The sequence below is a fragment of the Mobula birostris genome, chromosome 3 (assembly GCF_030028105.1).
Source record: "Mobula birostris isolate sMobBir1 chromosome 3, sMobBir1.hap1, whole genome shotgun sequence".
NCBI lineage: Eukaryota > Metazoa > Chordata > Chondrichthyes > Myliobatiformes > Myliobatidae > Mobula > Mobula birostris.
This window is the reverse complement of record NC_092372.1, coordinates 58856396-58877820: the sequence shown is the minus strand read 5'-3', so window position 1 is coordinate 58877820 and position 21425 is coordinate 58856396. Positions and strand designations below refer to the sequence as shown.

Sequence of the window (21425 nt, the reverse complement as noted above, 5' to 3'; positions counted from 1 at the left end):
ACCTTCTCAAAAAATTTAATCAGGCTCGTAAGGCTGGTATTTTCATATACTAAAAATGAAATATAGGTATATTTTAAACTTATTAACTCATGAGATGGTTAACCTTGTATGCACGGAATTTCACCTACTTTTGGTGAACTATTAAACTTTATGTAATCGAATCATATAAGAACAACCTTGCAGAATGACATATAGTTGATTATCAAAGTGAATAATGTTTCAATTTGGATCAAAATAATAAAGGTATATAATTTATAAATTAACACATCCAATGCCAATATTTTTAAAGGTACTTTTTTTTTACTGTAAGTCACATGCAAGTTTACTTCTGAATTTTCATTCATATGAAAGCCATACAGCTTCTTTTGAATTTCCTTAATTTGAAGCACCAAGATTTTCTGACATGAATGTTACTTTAGTACCTAGCACTGTGAAAGCTGCCTTTTACAATGACAGTCCTCAACTGGTAAGAGAAAAGCTGATAGATTCTTTTATCTCTTTTTATTCTCTTCTGTTTTCTATTTTGCCAAGTCTTTACCATTGCTTGTCTACATCATGTCCAGAATGTTCAAATTTCATGAATCTTTTTGCTGAAGAGAAGAGGTAATCTCCATTTGGTTCTTTGTTCAGTACAGCTTTCCTACCTATGCAATGCTATTCAGAAATGACGTTATAGTGTGTAATCTGTATTTTTAATTTTGATGAAGCCTGTCATTTAACCTTCTGCTTTATGCATAGCTCCTTATTCTGTCTCTTCTGCCTTCCTGAAACATTGAAACATTTTACTGTCTCCACTTAATCTTTAACACTAGAAAGTCTGCAGATGCTGGAAATCCAAAGCAGCACACACACAAAATGCTGGAGGAACTCAGCAGGTCAGGCAGCATCTATGAAATGAATAAATTGTCGGCGTTTTAGGCTGAGACTTTTCTCCAGTCCTGAAGAAGGGTCTCAGCCCAAAACATTGACTGTTTATTTCCATAGTTGCTGTCCCATCTGCCTGAATTGCTGAGTTCTTCCAGCATTTTGTGTGTGCTGCTCCATTTAATCTTTGCCTGCTTTGAATTTTTTAAATATTCTGCAGGAATGTAACCTTTTGTCTTTTTGATACTCACTGAGAGACCAGCGCTCACCCTTTAATTTCTTTTCCTTGATTCACCTTCTTTTACTGCTGTTAAAGTATCATCTGTAATGTCTTAGATGATCTTGTCTTGATTCCAGCCTGAACCCTTTCCAGATTAGGTATTGTCATAAAGTGCTCATGGATGATGAGGCACATCCTGACACTGATTTGTCAATATTGAATCATTCTGATTCCACCACCTGTACTTACTAGTTTATTGCTTGGGTTAGATAATTATAAGAAGGAAAATCAGTTATTTTCCTCAGTTCATTTTAAACTTCTTTCTAATCCACTCATACAACTACCTTCCTTTATCCTATAAAAGTTGTAGACTGTTATGTGCCTTGTGGTCTCTGGTGTCACATAAATGACTGTATATTTTTTGTGAGTGATCCCATTTTGCTTCCTGATAGCCCTAGCCGACCTGAGAGCTGTCTTGTCCCCTGATCTAAAAACAGCATCCCGATTTCTCAGCTGTGCTTGGACCTCTGCTGTCAGCCATGGCTCTTGATTTGCCTTCACATAGATATGTTTAATAACAGCAATGTCCTCGATGCAATTCTCTATGTAGCCAGTTGCAAATCTCGCATATTCATCAATGTTAACGTGATAGTTGAAGGTAGCCACCTCCCTGAGCATGTTTTCAAAACAGTCCCACAAAGCTGAGGTTGCTCCTTCCCCCTCCCTCACTTTCTTCCTCTGAATTCTCAGCTTTTTATCTTACCCTGATAAAGGGTCTTGGCCAGAAACGTCGACTGTTTTGCTCTTTACCATAGATGCTGCCTGACCTGCTGAGTTCCTCCAGCATTTATTTGTGTGCGTGTGTTGCTTTGGACTTCCAGCATCTGCAGATTCTCTCATGTTTGTGACTTGTGACAGTGGTTGGTATGTAGGAATTCACGTAACAGATAAGTGGTCAGTCAGTCTGAGGGGCGAGTGGCGAGCAGATTTGAATGCACCAGGGATGTTGGTATTAACCAGATCTTACGTTTTCTCACCTCTGGTAGCAAAGTTAACATGCTGATGGAATTAGGCAGGACTGTTTTTAAGTTAGCATGATTTCAGTTAGCAGCAACGATTAAAAAAACCATCAGGGCCTCTGTACCTCCCTCTGCAATTGGATCCTCGACTTCCTAACCGGAAGACCACAATCTGTGCGGATTGGTGATAACATATCCTCTTCGCTGGCGATCAACACTGGCGCACCTCAGGGGTGTGTGCTTAGCCCACTGCTGTACTCTCTGTATACACATGACTGTGTGTCTAGGCATAGCTCAAGTGCCAGCTACAAATTTGCTGACGATACAGCCATTGTTGGTAGAATCTCAGGTGGTGACAAGAGGGTGTACAGGAGTGAGGTATGCCAACTAGTGGAATGGTGCCACAGCCACAACCTGGCACTCAACGTCAATAAGACAAAAGAGCTGATTGTGGACTTCAGGAAGGGTAAGACGAAGAAACACATACCAATCCTCATAGAGGAATCAGAAGTAGAGAGAGTGAGCAGTTTCAAGTTCCTGGGTGTCAAGATCTCTGAGGATCTAACCTGGTCCCAACATACTGATGTCATAAGGCAAGGCAGCAGCTATACTTTATTAGGAGTTTGAAGAGATTTGACATGTCAACAAATACACTCAAAAACTTCTATAGTTGTATTGTGGAGAGCATTCTGACAGGCTGCATCACTGTCTGGTATTGGGGTGCTACTGCACAGGACTGAAAGAAGCTGCAGAAGGTTGTAAATCTAGTCAGCTCCATCTTGGGCACTAGCCTACAAAGTACCCAGACATCTTCAGGGAGCGGTGTCTCAGAAAGGCAGTGTCCATTATCAAAAATCTTCAGCACCCAGGGCATGCCCTTTTCTCACTGTTACCATCAGGTAGGAGGTACAGAAGCCGGAAGGGGCACACTCAGCCATTCAGGAACAGCTTCTTCCTCTCTGCCATCTGATTCCTAAATGGACTTTGAAGCTTTGGACACTACCTCACTTTTTTTAATATACAGTATTCCTGTTTTTGCACATTTTTAATAATCTATTCAATATATGTAATTGATTTACTTGTTTATTTTTTTTCTCTCTGCTAGATTATGTATTTCATTGAACTACTGCTGCTAAGTTAACAAATTTCATGTCACATGCTGGTGATAATAAACCTGATTCCGAGTGTGTGGTTTGCAGGTTGCTGATAGCATTGTACATCTCACAAAGTGCTTTCCTAGCATTAGCATGGGGTGGGGAGGGGTGAGAGAGGTGGCACGGCAGGATGTATACAGCCACAATCACAATAGCAGTGAACTCCCTTGGTAAACAGAAGGGTCTGCACTTCACACCATCAAGAACTCTACCAGATGCGAGCAGTGAGTTGTCACTACTGGATCATTCACACACGGTTCATATCCTAGATATATACACCTTCACTGCTGCCAGAAATCGCAGGAATTCTTCTGGCCCAAAAAGAGAGGAAGCCCTCTACCTGGATTGCTGCTTCAGAGTGGCATCCTGGAACCAGGTTTCCGTCAAGATGAGTGCACAGCTGTCCTTCGTCTCACACTGATTGTCTCATGCGCAGGTAATGTAGTTTATTTTTTGGCGCTTGAACGTTTGAAAGCAGAATTGACTGGAGAGCTGGCCTGCAGGGTTTCGCCTTTAGTTTTGCAGTGGTGCACTTTCTGTGTTTCTGTTTCCTTGCACACTGCTAATGGTGTCTCCCCTAGGTAGAAGGTAATAAACACATGCTACAGAGCTCATCTGCTGTCCAACAACTCACTAGTGAGGTAGACTTGCAGTACTTGGTGGTGTTGCAATCATAAAAGAAGACGTAAAGGATGAACAATTACATCATTAGTTGGAACTGTGTTGGCCACTGCAACTGGACACACCACCAGCTTCAGCTTCTTTTGACCTCCTCATCCTCCTGTATATTTAATTGGTTTTGCACAGTCCTCATTGCTGTTAACTTCTGTTTCATTTTGTTTCATCATCTTAAAAGGATCTCTTTGCTTTGTCTGTCCTCTTTTGACCTTTCTGCTTACAGTAGTTTTCCTTGTTATTTTCACCATTTTAAAGTTATTTTTCTGACTTCTGCAAATCATACTTGGCTTTTGTTTTCCCTGCAAACTTCACAGCCTTTTCTGACTATCAGCTCATTCTGTCATGACTTTCAGCCCAAAACACATTTTCCTTTTTCTCTTTTCAACGTATCCTAACTCTTCCTAAAGTTGATCTAACTTGACTGTTGATAAGGTAAAACATGGAGCTCTTGTTCAGGCAGCATCTCTAGGAAGAGGTACGGTCGACGTTTCAGACCGAGACCCTTCGTCAGGACCAACTGAAGGAAGAGTTGGTAAGAGATTTGAAAGTGGGAGGGGGAGGGGGAGATCCAAAATGATAGGAGAAGACAGGAGGGGGAGGGCTGGAGCCAAGAGCTGGACAGGTGATTGGCAAAGGGGATATGAGAGGATCATGGGACAGGAGGTCCAGGGAGAAAGACAAGGGGGGGGGGAACCCAGAGGATGGGCAAGGGGTATACTCAGAGGGACAGAGGGAGAAAAAGGAGAGTGAGAGAAAGAATGTGTGTATAAAAATAAATAACGGATGGGGTACGAGGGGGAGATGGGGCATTAGCGGAAGTTAGAGAAGTCAATGTTCATGCCATCAGGTTGGAGGCTACCCAGACGGAATATAAGGTCTTGTTCCTCCAACCTGAGTGTGGCTTCATCTTTACAGTAGAGGAGGCCGTGGATAGACATGTCAGAATGGGAATGGGATGTGGAATTAAAATGTGTGGCCACTAGGAGATCCTGCTTTCTTTGGTGGACAGAGCGTAGGTGTTCAGCAAAGCGGTCTCCCAGTCTGTGTCGGGTCTCGCCAATATATAGAAGGCCACATCAGGAGCACCGGACGCAGTATATCACCCCAGTGGACTCACAGGTGACCTTACCACCATTCAGGGCCCCAGACAGTCCTTCCAGTTGAGGTGACACTTTGCCAAACACCTGTCCAGCTCTTGGCTCCATCCCTCCCCCTCCTGTCTTCTCCTATCATTTTGGATCTCCCCCTCCCCCTACCACTTTCAAATCTCTTACTAACTCTTCCTTCAGTTAGTCCTGACGAAGGGTCTCGGCCTGAAACGTCGACTGTACCTCTTCCTAGAGATGCTGCCTGGCCTGCTGCGTTCACCAGCAACTTTGATGTGTGTTGCTTGAATTTCCAGCATCTGCAGAATTCCTGTTGTTTGAGCTCTTGTTCATCTCTATTTTAAATTTTGCAAAGAGTAATTTATATCCTAATGTATCAAATTATTTTATAGGTTGAAGCAAGAGATGAGGAAATAGAGCGCCTGAACCGAACACTGGAAGGTGGTCGGCCTCATGATGTCATCTCCCTTGAAGCTAAAAGTAAAAGTAATGAACGTCTTATAGCACACTTAAACTTACAGGTACGAATTAAAATCTTTAGTTTGATAAGTTTAAGGAAAATGTAGTCAGCTTCTAAGTTTTAAAACTCTTTACTTATTAAAGTATTCATATCTTCCTCATGATTGTAAATATCTTGATTTCATGTTTTATGTGACAAGAAAGTATTATTTCCTGCTTTGATAAATTTGCAATATTGGTGTTTTTTTTTATTGCATTAGGATATATCTGAAGGCTAATTAAACACAGCATGATGGATTACCCGATTGTTAAAGACTTGATTTTAATACTGACTACCTGACAGAAATGGGCAAGCAACTGGTCAAAATATACTTTTATATTCATATCTCATTGGCCTACATTTTAGCTATACAATTTGGATTGCAAACCAGTGTAGTACTTAATAAGTTTGTAGATATCTTAAAAGTATTTGCATTTAGTGCTAGTTCTTTGCATGGCAAGAATGTCCACGTGCATAAAGGACTTCCCTGCCATGTATTTGAAGGAAATGTTCAGCAGTAAGTGTTCATCAGACTAGAAAAGAAAGTTTTAAAATTATATTAATGTTAGGGACTCTAACACAGCTAACATCCTCTACCTCACATTGCTTGCAGGAAGGGGGTGAGAAATTAGTGGCTGTAAGAAGGCCAAGAGGTACCTGAAATTTATATGTGTTGAGAGGCAAGGTAAATGGATGGAATGGGCATGACAAGATAATAAATGTTAACCTGATGAAATTTGCTGATCACTGAAGAACTATCTAATCATTAGGATATGCACTTTGGCAGTACAGTGGTGCAGCTAGTAGGGCCCACCCAGTTCAATGCCTCACACAGTTTCTGTCTGAAGTTTGCATAATCTTCTGTGATTATGTTGATTTCTTTCAGGTGCCCAAGTCTATTCCCACAATTCAAAGACATAGTTATTTGACCACTGTAGAAACACCTCTTGTGTATTGTTGAGTGAAAGAGAATAAATAACAGAACTAATGTGGGATTGGTATAAATGGGTAATTGATGATTGACATGGACTCAGTGGGCCAAAGGGAATTTGACTGTGCCGTATGACTATGTGCAAAGAAAACTATTTGTCTGTGGTCTGATGAGAACCAAAAAGGTAGTATGTTTGAAATGAAAAAAATTGAAGGAGATGGTAATATGGAGGTAATCACTGAGGGTGGTGGAAATGATTAGGATGTTGTCATTTGCTGATAAGAGGCGAAGAGCTATGCATCAGACTGATGAAGGGTCTCTGCCCAGAACGTCAACTGTACACTCTTTTCCGTAGGTGCTGCCTGGCTTGAGTTCCTCCAGCATTTTGAGTTGCTCACGGTTGTTTGTTCTGCTCTGATGTCAAGGACTTTCTACATCAGATCCATTTTCTGGAGTGCTTTTGGTGTCAGAGTCTCTATTGGGTATCTCTGTGGGCCAACCTCACAATGACCTTGGTAATGTTTCTGCTGCTTTAACTTCTTGCAGAGAGCCAACAAAGCTTGAGGGGACCACCTCTTTCTCACTACAGACTATTCATGCGTCGTAACTCACTATGTGTAGATCACATTTCTAAACTAATCTCTGCCCCATAGTATTTTAGTATTTAAGTCAAGTGACTGTCTTCATTTTCACTCTTTGTTCTCAAGCACTGCTAGACTGTTTATCTGAGAAAAGAGATACAAGAATAGGATTCTGCTGAGGGGAGATGGAAAGATTTATAAAAAGAATGGACTTCTGTTAATTCAAACACACATTGATATAGAGAGTATCCTTGAGATTAATTTATTTTCAAATGATAATTGCAGGTTGAATACCTTCAGAGAACTAACTGTGATTTGGAGAAGCAGATGAAAGAACTTCTGGAGAAAAAAAGTGAGGCAGCAAATGAGGTTGTAAACCTGAGCACTAAAAATGAGCACTTATGTAATGAATTGAATGAGATTGACCATTTGGCACAACAGTTGCAACGGGATAAAGAAATTGCCCTAGAAATTGCTGATAAAGAAATTCAAGAAGCAAAGGTACTAACATACGTATATACTGTGTATATTAGATTGTTGTCTCTACTCAAAATCAAGCTCTTAATATTTTGTGCATCCATTAATGCACTTAAGCCTTAGGAAAATTTTGAATTACTTTCAAACTCTCAAAGCTATGTACTCAAATGTATTTTTTTCCCATTTAGGAATTGGTGGTGAATTCTGTTCATTATTTATAAAATCGAGTTTAGGATTATGAATTTGAGTCCATTTTCATTACTGCTCTTGAGGAAATGTTTTCGGACAATGCAAAGCAAAGGCTGTCTTTAGTAGAAATACATCAGTTATAGAAACATAGAAAACCTACAGCACAATACAGGCTCTTCGGCCCACAAAGCTGTGCCAAACATGTCCTGTCCTTAGAACTACCTAGGCTTACCCATAGCCCTCTATTTTTCTAAGCTCCATGTAACCACTCAGCAGTCTCTTAAAAGACTTTATCATTTCTGCATCCACCGCCGCAGCCCATTCCACGCACTCACCACTGTCTGCCACGTGTGACCTCTGCCACATACTCTCAGTCATCATCATCATAGCTTGTCACACCAGACAGCCAGCCACTCTAGTGTTGTTTGGTTGATGTTGAGCAGGTCGGTGTCAGCTAAATCAGGTGAGAGTGGGCAGTTGCGCAGAATGTGTTCAATGTTCTGCACCCTTTCGCCACTCTCTCAGTATAATCCTGTGATAAGAGCCTACTGGCATAGAACTTCGTACCCTCCTCTCTCTGCTCCATTCCGCTGAGGGTTTTAAATTTCATTCAGTAAGAGAATAATACTTAAGTTTAACTGCTGCCTTTACCCGAACCCATCGTGATGCCTTATGCTCAGGCGAAGCAAGCAGTGTTCTTAGGGCATTACTGATCACATGTTTGGATGATAGGCTCCCTAAAGCACCCATCTCTTGGTTAGCTAGGATCACGCTGTCGACAAAAAAGCCTTGCAGAGGGTGGTTAGGGGAGCAGAGAAGGTTGTTGGGGTTTCCCTACCTTCTGTCCAAGACCTCTTTCAGAGTCGATGCCTCCAAAAGACACGGTACATCATTAAAGACCCCTCACACCCTCTCCATGAACTGTTTGTTCTTCTGCCATCAGGCAAACGTTACAGGAACATCAAAACTAAAACCACAAGGCTACTAAACAGCTTCCTCCCACACGTAGTCAGACTGCTAAATAGCTGCTCTACCTGACTCTGCTTTGGACACTTTTATCTTGCACTGGACACTAATAACTTGATTTTAACTGACATGTGGCTGTTGTGTTTTACTATTTATTGTTATGTTTATTATTTAGTGTCGTGTTTGTTATGATATGATTGCACTGCTCCTGGGAAACGCTGTCTCATTCTGCCCCGCAGAGCTGATGTACGGTTAGAATGACAAAGTTTTTTGAATCTTGAATCACTCTGGTACCCCTCTCATCCCATATCCTCTGTAAACACAGGGCAAAGTACTCCAAGATTTTTGTCTATACCTATCCCCTACGATCACTAATTCTTTAGTAGAGAATTCTCTGAGTGGGACAGGCTACACCTGACATGTAGCAAGTAATGAAAAATGTACAAGTAACAGTTGTAGTGTGTGAATTTAATTTCCCCAGTGTTGATTTGGACTCCTTTAGAGCCAGGAGCTTATGAACCACAGAACTTGTTGGGAGTATCCTGGGATGTTTCTTAACACAGAAGTGGGTAATTGAACCGGTAAAAGGGTTATAGAGGACATTGAGTTGGAAAATGAGCCTGGCCACTAAATAAGGGCAAGACTGCACCCGGTGGTAATATGGTCCATTGGGGTATAGCTAATGGCAATTGTGTTAGTCAGGAGCTGGGGAGAGGGGACTGGTCAGTCCACATTTAACATGTGAGTGATGTTGAAAGGTAATCAGGTCAGAATTCAGACGAAGCTATTTCTATGAGGAGGAAAGACCAGGATGGTAAAGTCTGGCAGACAGGCATGGTGACAGATGGTACAGATTCAGACTGAAAGCAAAAGGAAGCACAAGGATTGTTTCCCAAGTTATTCTGAAATATTTATTTCAAAAGCTTCTTAATCCCTTAGTTTTCAGTTTCTTCACAGGAATTTCTTTGCAGTTTAGGTATTATACAGCAAATGATTCAGTTCCTGATTGCCAAATGGCTTTCCACAATCTACAAAGAACAAGATGGGAAGTAAATGGAATACTCATGATTTGCATAAAGAAATGCATTTGCAAAAACACAACCATAAAACCGGCAGAGCATTGATTGGCATTTCATCCATCATCAGACAGTTTGGTTATTGGTAGCAATAAAAAAGTGTGAATCATGGAAATAAACTTGGTCATCTAGCCTTACAAATCAAGCCAGAAGTAAAGAACTTGGGCATTATTATTGGCTGAGTTAAATTTCAAATCACATATTAACCATATTACTAAGACAGCATGCTTTCATTTAAGGAGCATTGTAAGAGTTCGATTTCTTATAATATCTCAAGATGCTGAAAAATTGATACGCACTTTTGTTTTTAGCTGATTAGTCTTTTCAGCACTGCCTAAGAAAGATATAAATTGGCTGCAGCTTGTTCAAAGTGCAGCAGTAAGAATCTTAACCAAAAAAAGAAAATCTTGGGCACATTTCACCAGTTTTGGAATCATTACAATGGCTACCTGTGTCCTTTACCTTCAATTTTAAAATACACCTTACTGTATATAAGTCTCAGAATAATACAGTTCCTCCATATATTTTGGAGTGTCTGTTCCCTTATATCCCTAATCGTAATCTTAGATCCACGAATGCTTGTTTGCCTAATGTTCTTAGAACCAAGCACATAAGAATTGGTGATTTGCCCTTCTGCTGTTATGAACCAAAAATCTGGAATAATCTACTGACTGAGATATGCGAGGCTAGTACATGGAATATTTCAAAACACTTTTCATTTCATTTTTAATTTGACCTACTTATAGGATTACTTAACGCCTTTTGCTGTTGATTATATTTATAAAATTCGGTATATTCAATTACATTTTATTCGATCCAATGTTAGTCTTTACTTATGATTTTTAATTTTGTCTCATATTATTGATTTAATCAATAATCAAAATCTGTGTAAAGAACTTTGAGCCTGCATTTTAATGTATGAAAAATGTTGTATAAAATTATTATCATTATTATCATGAAAATACCCTGTGAGCAGGAATGTGCTTAAATGAATAAAGACATTGATTGGATTTGCCCTTTCACATTAAGGTGGATTCCAGTGGTGATGGAAGAAATGGTAACAGATGTTTGGATGAATTTGGAAATTGTTGGGATGAAGCTGACTGCAAGGGGTTTTGGAAAGAAGAGAAGGGATACAGAGCGGATACAAGTTATGGGTCTTGTGAACAACAGTTACGGGGAATTCCGCCCTAGTAGATAGAGAAATGCATATTAGAAGCAATTACTTGGAGAATGTATCTTTGGGGCAGATTTGATGGAGGCTTAAAGAAAATAATGGGGTAAAAGTGAAATGAAAATATTAGGTACGATATATGATTCAAGTTATAGTGAGACCATAAGATATAGGAGCAGAAGTAAGCCATTCGACCCATCAAGTCTGCTCCGCCATTCAATCATGGGCTGATCTAATTCTTCCAGTCATCCCCACTCCCCTGCCTTCTCCCCATCCCCGCTGATGCCCTGGCTAATCAAGAACCTATCTATCTCTGCCTTAAATACACCCAATGATTTGGCTCCACAGCCGTTCGTGGCAACAAATTCCACAGATTTACCACCCTCTGCCTAAAATAATTTCTTCACATCCCTGTTCTAAATGGACGTCCTTCAATCCTGAAGTCGTGCCCTCTTGCCCTAGACTCCCCTACCATGGAAAAATAACTTTGCCATATCTAATCTGTTCAGGCCTTTTAACATTTGGAATATTTCTATGAGATCTCCCTTCATTCTCCTGAACTCCAGGGAATACAGCCCAAGAGCTGCCAGACGTTCCTCATACGGTAACCCTTTCATTCCTGCAATCATTCTTGTGAATCTTCTCTGAACCCTCTCCAATGTCAGTATGTCCTTTCTAAAATAAGGAGCCCACCACTGCACACAATAATCTAAGTGTGGTCTCACGAGTGCCTTGGCCCCAACATCACCTCTAGAAATGAATGCCAACATTGCACTCACCGCCTTCACCACCAACTCAACCTGGACATTAACCTTTGGGGTATCCTGCACAAGGACTGCCAAGTTCCTTTGCATTTCTGCATTTTGAATTCTCTCCCCATCTAAATAATAGTCTACCTGTTTATTTCTTCCACCAAAGTATATGACCATACACTTCCCAAAGTTGTATTTCATTTGTATCATCGGCAAATTTAACCACAAGTCCATTAGTCCCATAGTCCAAATCATTGACATACATTGTAAAAAGCAGCGGTCACACCACCAATCCCTGTGGAACTCCACTGGTAACCGGCAGCGAGCCGGAATAGGATCCCTTTATTCACATTCTGTTTTCTGCCGATCAGCCAATGCTCCACCCGTGCTAGTAACTTCCCTGTAATTCCATGGGCTCTTATCTTGCTAAGCAGCCTCATGTGCGGCACAGCTGAGAGTTGATACTAGTTGAGAGGCGAATTCCAGAAATGGTGAAGTTGAGGAAGGGAAGACTTCAAATTGGGATCACATGTTGGTAACGGCTGCAGTACAAAAAATGTGCTGTCGTTTATCAATATTATAGACTGGGTGACATCACTTTGGCTGAAGAGATGAGCATTCAGTATATAGAAGCTGGAGGATAAAAGTTTAAGATGGTCACTTATTTTGCAACTAATTTTATTGTTAGTTTTTTATTAAAGAAAACCTATTGATATTTTAATTGTGCACGGAGAAATTCATAGGGATTTCTTATTTACTATTTCCAGGAAGAAACCAAGAGGCAGTGTAGAGAAATAGAAGAACTTCAAGAAAAATTAGCTCAATTCAGGGCTGTAAGTCAGTTTCCTCTGTATTATAAGAAGGTTTTTTTAAAAAAAGAAAGTAACCTTGAAATATATTTAAGGTTATTGTTCCAAAATTGTGTGTGCTACGAATAGTATACACAAAGCTAAAGTTGTCCTCTTTGTTTAGTGAGAAGTTATGAGATTATCTGGCTTGAAAAGTGTTTACAGGTGTTTTTCTTCAAACTTGGGCACTAAACCAAATAAGGACATATTAAGGCTAATGACTAAAACTGTGTTAGATGTGGGAATGTTGGTTGTAGACAGGCCAAGTTCTGCATGGAGGTCGGTGACCAGTGGTGTACCTCAGGGATCTGTTCTGGGACCCTTACTTTTTTATAAATGACCTGGATGAGGAAGTGGAGGGATGGATTAGTAAGTTTGCTGATGATACAAAGGTTGGAGGTGTTGTGGATAGTGTGGAGGGCTGTCAGAGGTTACAGCGGAACATTGATAGGATGCAAAACTGGGCTGAGAAGTGGCAGATGGAGTTCAACCCAGATAAATATGAAGTGGTTCATTTTGGTAGGTCAAATATGATGGCAGAATATAGTATTAATATGGCAGAATATAGTATTAATGGTAAGACATTTGGCAGTGTGGAGGATCAGAGGGATCTTGGGGTCCGAGTCCATAGGATGTTCAAAGCAACTGTGCAGGTTGACTCTGTGGTTAAGAAGGCGTACGGTGTATTGGCCTTCATTAATTGTGGAATTGAATTTAGGAGCCGAGAGGTAATGTTGCAGCTATATAGGGCCCTGGTCAGATCCCACTTGGAGTACTGTTCTCAGTTCTGGTCGCCTCACTACAGAAAGGATGTGGAAACCATAGAAAGGGTGCAGAGGAGATTTACAAGGATGTTGCTTGGATTGAGGAGCATGCAGGTGGAGTGAACTCGGCCTTTTCTCCTTGGAGCGACGGAGGATGAGAGGTGACCTGATAGAGGTGTATAAGATAATGAGAGGCATTGATTGTGTCGATAGTCAGGCTTTTTCCCAGGACTGAAATGGTTGCCACAAGAGGACACAGGTTTAAGGTGCTCGGGAGTAGGTACAGAGGAGATGTCAGGGGTAAGTTTTTTACGCAGAGAGTGATGAGTGCGTGGAATGGGCTACTGGCAACGGTGTTGGAGACGGATACAATAGGGTCTTTTAAGAGACTTTTGGAAACTTTTGTAAGGCATGAAAATGCCCGACGCTGGCCTCTCAGGCCTGAGTCGACGTCATCATTATTTGGATACGTACATGGAGCTTTAAAAAAATAGAGGGCTATGGGTAAGCCTAGTAATTTCTAAGGTAGGGATAGGTTCGGCACAACTTTGTGCGCCGAAGGGTTTGTATCATGCTGTAGGTTTTCTAAGTTTCTAAAATTTGGGTTGAGAAGTTTAGGGAGGGAATTCCAGTGCTTGAAACCTCAATAATAGAAGGTGTCATTGCCACTTAAATTCAGCGTTTAAATTCAAGAGGATGGAATTGGAGGTGCACAGATTCCTAATGATGTTAGAGCTAGAGGAGCCCAAGAGTAAATAAAAATTGCACGTTCGGGGAACAACCAGCAGGTCCAGCAGCATTTGTGGAAACAGAACTGATTTTGCAGTCTGAAGATTTGTCAAAAGCTGGGAAAGAGACAAAAGTCACTGGCATTAAGTTGCAGAGAGGGTGGTGAAGGAATGAATAGGACAAAAGGAATCTATTTGATAAGGTGAGTTCTGGGTTGCTTTGGGGATATGCTGTGAGGTTATCTAATCATTGAGGTAATTGAGGCAATTAGAATGTGAACCAGGGAGCATAAAGACCAAAATTAGAGTAATTCGAAAGTGAGGACACCAACAAACATGTAAAGGTTGCAAATTGCAGAACTATAGGATACACAAGCAAGTTAGGCTATGCTGACAGGAGAGACCTCCTGTAATATTTGATTAACTATTCATATCTGTTCATGATTTACTTAGTGTATATTTACCATGTTATATTTACCTATATCCTACTGATGCCTATTTTGAGCTCTAGTAAGATTGTGTTCCTGACTTGTTTTCAGCATCTGTACATGTATGAAAGAATTAGAAAGGTGAAGTAAAAGTAATTGCTCTTGAAACCAGGAAACTGTTTTACAGTGTGTGGCATCAAATTAAGCATTTAATATTGAAGTCAGTGGAAATTGCTTGGAGTGACTGTTATCAAGGTGGTTCTGCTTCTTCACAGGTCCTAGTTTCTTAGCTGTTTCATTAAAGGCCTTCCCTTAATCATTGTCATGTCACTGGTGATGTTCACTGAAAATTGTACAGTTTCTGCAAACTTCATATAATGGCATCATGCATGATCTGAGGGCTGATATTGACAAGAAATATTCATGCTACAAGTAAAAGGCAATAATTAACTTTAAATCAATATCTCGGGCCACCACTGGGCAGAAACTTTAAAATACACAAACACAATATAGTGGTTCCCAGAGCAGTTCAAATACCATGACTTACCCCTGACTCCTGAATCTTTACCCTCATACAGTGGCATGCAAAAGTTTGCACACCCCTGGTCAAAATTTCTGTTACTGTGAATAGTTAAGTGAGTAAAAGATGAACTGATCTCCAAAAGTCATGAAGTTAAAGATGAAACATTCTTTTCAACATTTTAAGCAAGATTAGTGTATTATGCAAACACGAGGAAATCTGTGGATGCTGGAAATTCAAGCAACACACACAAAAAGTACTGGTGAACGCAGCAGGCCAGGCAGCATCTATAGGAAGAGGCACAGTCGACGTTCCGGGCCAAGACCCTTCGTCAGGACTTCAGTTAGTCTTGGCCCGGAACATCAACTGTGCCTCTTCCTATAGATGCTGCCTGGTCTGCTGCGTTCACCAGCATTTTTTGTGATTAGTGTGTTATTTTTGTTTTGTACAATTTTAGAGTGGAAAAAAGGAAAGGAGCACCATGCGAAAGTTTGGGCACCCCAAGGGATTTGAGCTTGCAGATAACTTTTACCAAGGTCTCAGACCTTAATTAGCTTGTTAGGGCTATGGCTTGTTAACAATCATTGTTAGAAAAGGCCAAGTGATGCAAATTTCAAAGCTTTATAAATACCCTGACTCCTCAAACCTTGTCCCAACAATCAGCAGCCATGGGCTTCTCTAAGCAGCTGCCCAGCACTCTGAAAATTAAAATAAATGATGCCCACAAAGCAGCAGAAGGCTATAAGAAGATAGCAAAGTGTTTTCAGGTAGCCGTTCCCTCAGTTCGTAATGTAATTAAATAGCAGTTAACAGGAACAGTGGAGGTCAAGTTGAGGTCTGGAAGACCAAGAAAACTTTCCAAGACAACTGCTCGTAGGATTGCTAGAAAGGCAAATCAAAACCCCCATTTGACTGCAAAAGACCTTCAGGAAGATTTAGCAGACTCTGGAGTGGTGGTGCGCTGTCCTACTGTGCAGCAACACCTGCACAAATATGACCTTCATGGAAGAGTCATCAGAATAAAACCTTTCCTGCATCCTCACCACAAAATTCAGTGTCAGAAGTTTGTAAAGGAACATCTGAACAAGCCTGATGCATTTTGGAAACAAGTCCTGTGGACTGATGAAGTTAAAATCAAACTTTTTGGCCGCAGTGAGAAAAGGTATGTTTGGAGAAAAAAGGGTGCAGAATTTCATGAAAAGAACACCTCTCCAACTGGGTGGATGGATCATGCTTTGGGCTTGTGTTGCAGCCAGTGGCACAGGGAACATTTCGCTGGTAGATGGAAGAATGAATACAATTAAATACCAGCAAATTCTGGAAGCAAACATCACCCCGTCTGTTAAAAAAAAAACTGAAGATGAAAAGAGGATGGTTTCTATAACAGGATAATGATCCTAAACACACCTCAAAATCCACAATGGACTACCTCAAGAGGCGCAAGCTGAAGGTTTTGCCATGGCCCTCACAGTCCCCCAACCTAAACATCATCGAAAATCTGTGGATAGTCCTCAAAAGAGCAGTGCATGCAACATGGCCCAAGAATCTCACAGAACTAGAAGCCTTTTGCAAGGAAGAATGGGCGAAAATCCCCCAAACAAGAATTAAAAGACTCTTAGCTGGCTACAGAAAGCGTTTACAAGCTGTGATACTTGCCAAAGGGGGTGTTACTAAGTACTGACCATGCAGGGTGCCCAAACCTTTGCTTCAGGCCCTTTTCCTTTTTTGTTATTTTGAAACTAAAAGATGGAAATAAAAAAGTAATCTTGTTTAAAATATTAAAGAAATGTGTAATCTTTATGCCTTTTGGAAATCAGGTCATCTTTTACTTAGCTATTCACAGTAACAGAAATTTTGACCAGGCTTTTGCATGCCACTGTATATATGGGACAAGTTATGAGTTTGATGGATACTTGTCATTTTTCAATATATAATTATCCCCATCATATTTCATGAGTGAATTCTCCTGGTTCTTATCACTACTGAACCATTTATTAAAACTTCTGCTGCATCTTTGAGACATAAGAGCTTGTAGACGTTAGAATCTGGAGTCAGGAAACAAGCTGCCAGAGGAACTCAGCAGGTTAAACAGCATCTGTGAAAATAGAGTTATAGTCGACGTTTCTGGTCAAGGTTTTTCATGACCATTGAGTGTAGACTAGAGATGGCAGTATAAAGAGAATGGGTGAAGCAAGAGCTGGCAAAAATAGGTGGAATCAGGTGAGCAGGAGGATGGTGGGTAGATGGATTGAGGTGGTGGGGAATGAGAGTAGAAACAGTGGTTGGAACATGAAAAAGGGCTGCAGATTCTGGAATTCCATAAGGATTAATCCAGATAAAGGAGGGATGATGAGCAGATGGAATCTGTGTGGGTGGGAACAGGAGACTGAATGGGTTTAGTGTGTGGATGTAGGGCAATGGAGCCAGATGGGGAAGGCGAAAGAAACAAGGTATGGAGGAGTGGTTGAAAAGAAGAGAAGCTTGGTGGATAACTTATCAACCTCTCTATATCTCTATTTTCCTCTCCACTTCCCCTCCTTTTCCATCTACTCACCATTACCTTTTTCACCTGGTTCCACCTCTTGCCTCACCCTTTCCCTCTCATCTTAATACTGGCTGTCTCCCCTCTACAATCTCATTCCTGATGCAGGTCTCAACTCGTAGCATTGACTGTCCTGAATCTGCAGATGCAACATGATGCATTGGGTTCCTCCAGCAGTTTGTTTTTTTGCTGCATTTTCTCAATGCTTTCCCAACCAGATTCCTGAACTCCATCTTTAGTAAGTAGTCTGAGGGTCGAGAGCCATTTATAAAAAGTAGTCTGCTTTTATATTTGCAGGATGAAATCAAGAAACAGCATCGAGAATTGGAAGGGTTTGAAGAAACAATTGCTAGACTGACCAGAGTAAGTCAGTTTTCCATTATAAGCCAATGCTGTTTTGAAGTCCTAAGATTTGGAGTTGTGGGAAGATCTTGTACCATGTATTTGTTAAGTAGATGTAGTTCTAGATAGCTGAATACTACATTTGAATGCTCAGAAAGGATTCTTTAAAGATGCTTCAGTATGGGATTGGCAAATAACTTATTTATGAAAAGAACATACTTTGAATACTTATTTGATTCTTAGTCTTCATAGATTCTAAGCGTAGTCATAGTCATACTTTATTGATCCCGGGGGAAATTGGTTTTCGTTACAGTTGCACCATAAATAATAAATAGTAATAGAACCATAAATAGTTAAATAGTAGTATGTAAATTATGCCAGTAAATTATGAGATAAGTCCAGGACCAGCCTATCGGCTCAGGGTGTCTGACCCTCCAAGGCATAGAAGGCAAACTGTTCAGCCATGTTACTCATATTAGTTCTTTTTAAATAATGCCTGTGCTTAATTTCATGTTATTGTCTATAAACATTGATTTTTTCAACTTATTTTCCTGGAGTGACGTAACACATTCAGTGGGAACAATTCTGACCAAACTGAAAGTTGCTTTGTAAAGCATCCATCTATTTGTTATTATACCGACTATATTGCTGACAAATGTATAGTCTCTAATAAATAAAATTGACGATGTCAGAGCTAGGTCGCTGTATCAGAGGGATGTTAAGACAACATACATCCTCTGCTTCACGGAATCCTGGTTAACCCCTTCCGTACCGAATACAGCAATTCATATTGACAGGTTCACTATACACCGTAAAGATAGGACTGTCAAATCTCTCAAAAACAGAGTTCAAGGTGTATGCCTTATGATCAAATCCTCTTGATGTACTAATGTGTCAGTGATGTCTCAATTCTGCTCACCAAACCTGGAATATCTCGCAGTAAAGTGTCGGCCATTTTACCTTCCATGGGAGATTTCAGCGATCATTTTGGTAGCGGTGTACATTCCACCTCAGTCCAATGTTAAATAGGCTCTAAATGATCTGAACGATGTGATCAACATGCATGAAACAGCACACCCTGATGCCTTCACCATTTTTAACCAGGTCAGCTTGATAAAGTCACTAAATAATTACCATCAACAAAGAATCAAAGTCAGAGTGTAACACCAGGTCAGGGTCTTCAAAAGAACCCCCACACCCTGAAAAGGAAATAAGGAGATATCAAAGATAGAGATAGAGCTGTTTCCAAAGATGCAAGCAGAGGAGTCGCCATTTAACACCATCAGGACTTTGCCCGATCAGCTATTTTCTTTGCAACATGTTAGAACAGACTTGGCTGCCAACCTTTAAAGTCTGCATTTCGTACATCGATATGATCATTTTGCTGCTCAGCAGTACAATTCATTGATTCCTGATGAAGGAAAGATCTGAGCTTGCATCTGTGGTGTCTTCATGTTTTAATTGTACTTACAAAAGATAGCTATAACTGCTGTCACCATCACATTGGCAATCTGCTAATGGCAAAACTGCAGTTTTCTTAGTACTAAGGTGAGATTATCATTTAATCAAGTCAAACATTGTTTCCACTAAAATGTCTGTGACCAAATCTTTTACAGTTTTAAGATCTGGAACTGGCACTACCAGCCCAATACCCTTGCCTCAACATAACAAGAAAGAATTTCCTCTATGAAAGTAATAACAGAGCAAATTATTAAACATTTCTCCATTCATTTGTTTTTTCCAGTGAAGGTCATTGTGAATGTGCTCAATGTTTAAAAATTTTAAATGAAAGCCATGATTGAATCCTACCTAATTACTGCCAAAAGCACTTAACTCTTTCTCAAAATGTTTAATTGTGTGTCATTCCAGGAATTGACTTCAACACGTAATAATTACTGTAAGATTCAAGAAGAGCTACAGTGTAAATCCAAAGAAAATCAAACACTTCATGATTTGTTAACTCAACTAAAGAAGGAAAAGCAAAGGCTGCAAGAGCGAGTTGATAAGCAAATAACAACAGGTAACTAAGATCTAAAACAAACATTGAGGAGACATTTTCCTGACACTACCTTTACATCTGAAAAATGAAATATTAATTTCAGAGGTGTCAGAAATGATAAATGCAGATATTTTATCATTTTATTTATTCAGCATTCCTTCGAAACTTCTCATGAAGTTGTCTTGTTGATGTGTTTAAAGTATGTATAACAGCTAAAAATAATCATTGTTATAATGAAATGGATCTGATTATTTATTTGTCCTAAGAGTTGCTATGAGCTTGAATAATCTAGGAAGTGTACAACATAAAGTACGTTCAATATAACTACTTATCAGGTCCTGATCCTGTGCATATCATTGCAATTTATCAAGACAGCCCTGTAGGTGAAGAATCATTCAAACATAAAATAAGGCAGATGATCGAAATCTGAAGTAAAACAGAAAGTGATGGAAAACCTAAGCAGTTTAGCAGTCTCCCCTAGTGCATGGTAATTGACCAGAAAATGATAACTCAGTCTTCTTTCTCTCTTTTGATGCTTCCTGGCAGTATTCCAGTAATTTCTATCTAAATCTCCTAATTAATTTATAGCAAATTGTTCAAAAACAAATTGTGCAAAATTACTGAGAAGTCTAGATCAAATGAAACTTATAATCATGGTACAATTTTAATACAACAAAATATCCAAAAGATTTTAATGAGACTTAATAAGGAAAATTGCACATGAAATTTGTTTCCACTGAATAAAGACCCCCATAAGTGTGCAACGGGTAATGTAGTGGTTCGTGTGACGTGATTACAACTCGCGACATTCTGGAGTTCAGGTCTCAATTCCGGTCCTATTCTGTAAGGAGTCTGTATGAACTTCCCATGTAATGAGCAGGTTTTCCCCGGGTGCTCTGGATTCTTCCCACAGTCCGAAGACGTATCAGATAGGTTAATTAGTCACTATAAGTTGTCCCATGATTAGAAAGGGGTTAATCAGGTTTGTCGGGGATTGCACGGTGTGTGCTGGAAGAGTCTACTCTGCACTGTAACACTAAATAAATAAATATTACCTCCAGTGGAAGTCTCCACTTTTCTGAGGATTCCTGGTGACAGGCGGCAGTAATTTTGTAATAAAGAAATCTTACAAACTTAGAGACTCGGAAGCAAAATTCACCTTTTTAACTTCACTCTATAAAGTGTGCTAAATATGGGGAATAGTTACGATGGCTGTGCTATCGTTCTTTTTCTTTCTTGGTTTCGTGAATATCCGGAGATGAAGAATTCCAGAGTAGTACACTTTGATAATAAATGAACCTTCGCGTAAAATAGAATCTAGAAAAATCAAATTATCTTTTTCAAACTCTAATCGTCTTTTGAGGTACTCATGGAAAGAACAACGTACAGATATAAAGTAATTATATAAGTTATTTTAGGAACGACAAGTTAATAAATGTATAAAACTTGTACTGGCTCAAGTGAGATCCCTTGTTTGTCATGGAGGATGTTGTAAACCGAAGCGTGAATTTTGACATTTCTGTTAGCTTTGCAATGAGAGGAAAGTTGTGACTTAGAGAAGATCCATA

At 40.0% G+C, this 21425-nt stretch overlaps 1 protein-coding gene across 6 annotated transcripts in view; it reads left to right on the top strand.

Moving 5' to 3' along the window:
* Positions 1 to 21425, top strand: part of cep135 (centrosomal protein 135) — a 122516-nt gene that overhangs the window by 23854 nt on the left and 77237 nt on the right. For 5 of the 6 annotated variants that reach the window (XM_072252683.1, XM_072252680.1, XM_072252682.1 and 2 more), the window contains exons 7-10: positions 5434 to 5562; positions 7338 to 7553; positions 17814 to 17879; positions 19728 to 19878. In XM_072252683.1, coding sequence (XP_072108784.1) covers positions 5434 to 5562; positions 7338 to 7553; positions 17814 to 17879; positions 19728 to 19878 — 562 coding nt within the window. The remainder of the gene's footprint in view (positions 1 to 5433; positions 5563 to 7337; positions 7554 to 17813; positions 17880 to 19727; positions 19879 to 21425) is intronic. The other variant, XM_072252684.1, reaches the window with a different exon arrangement.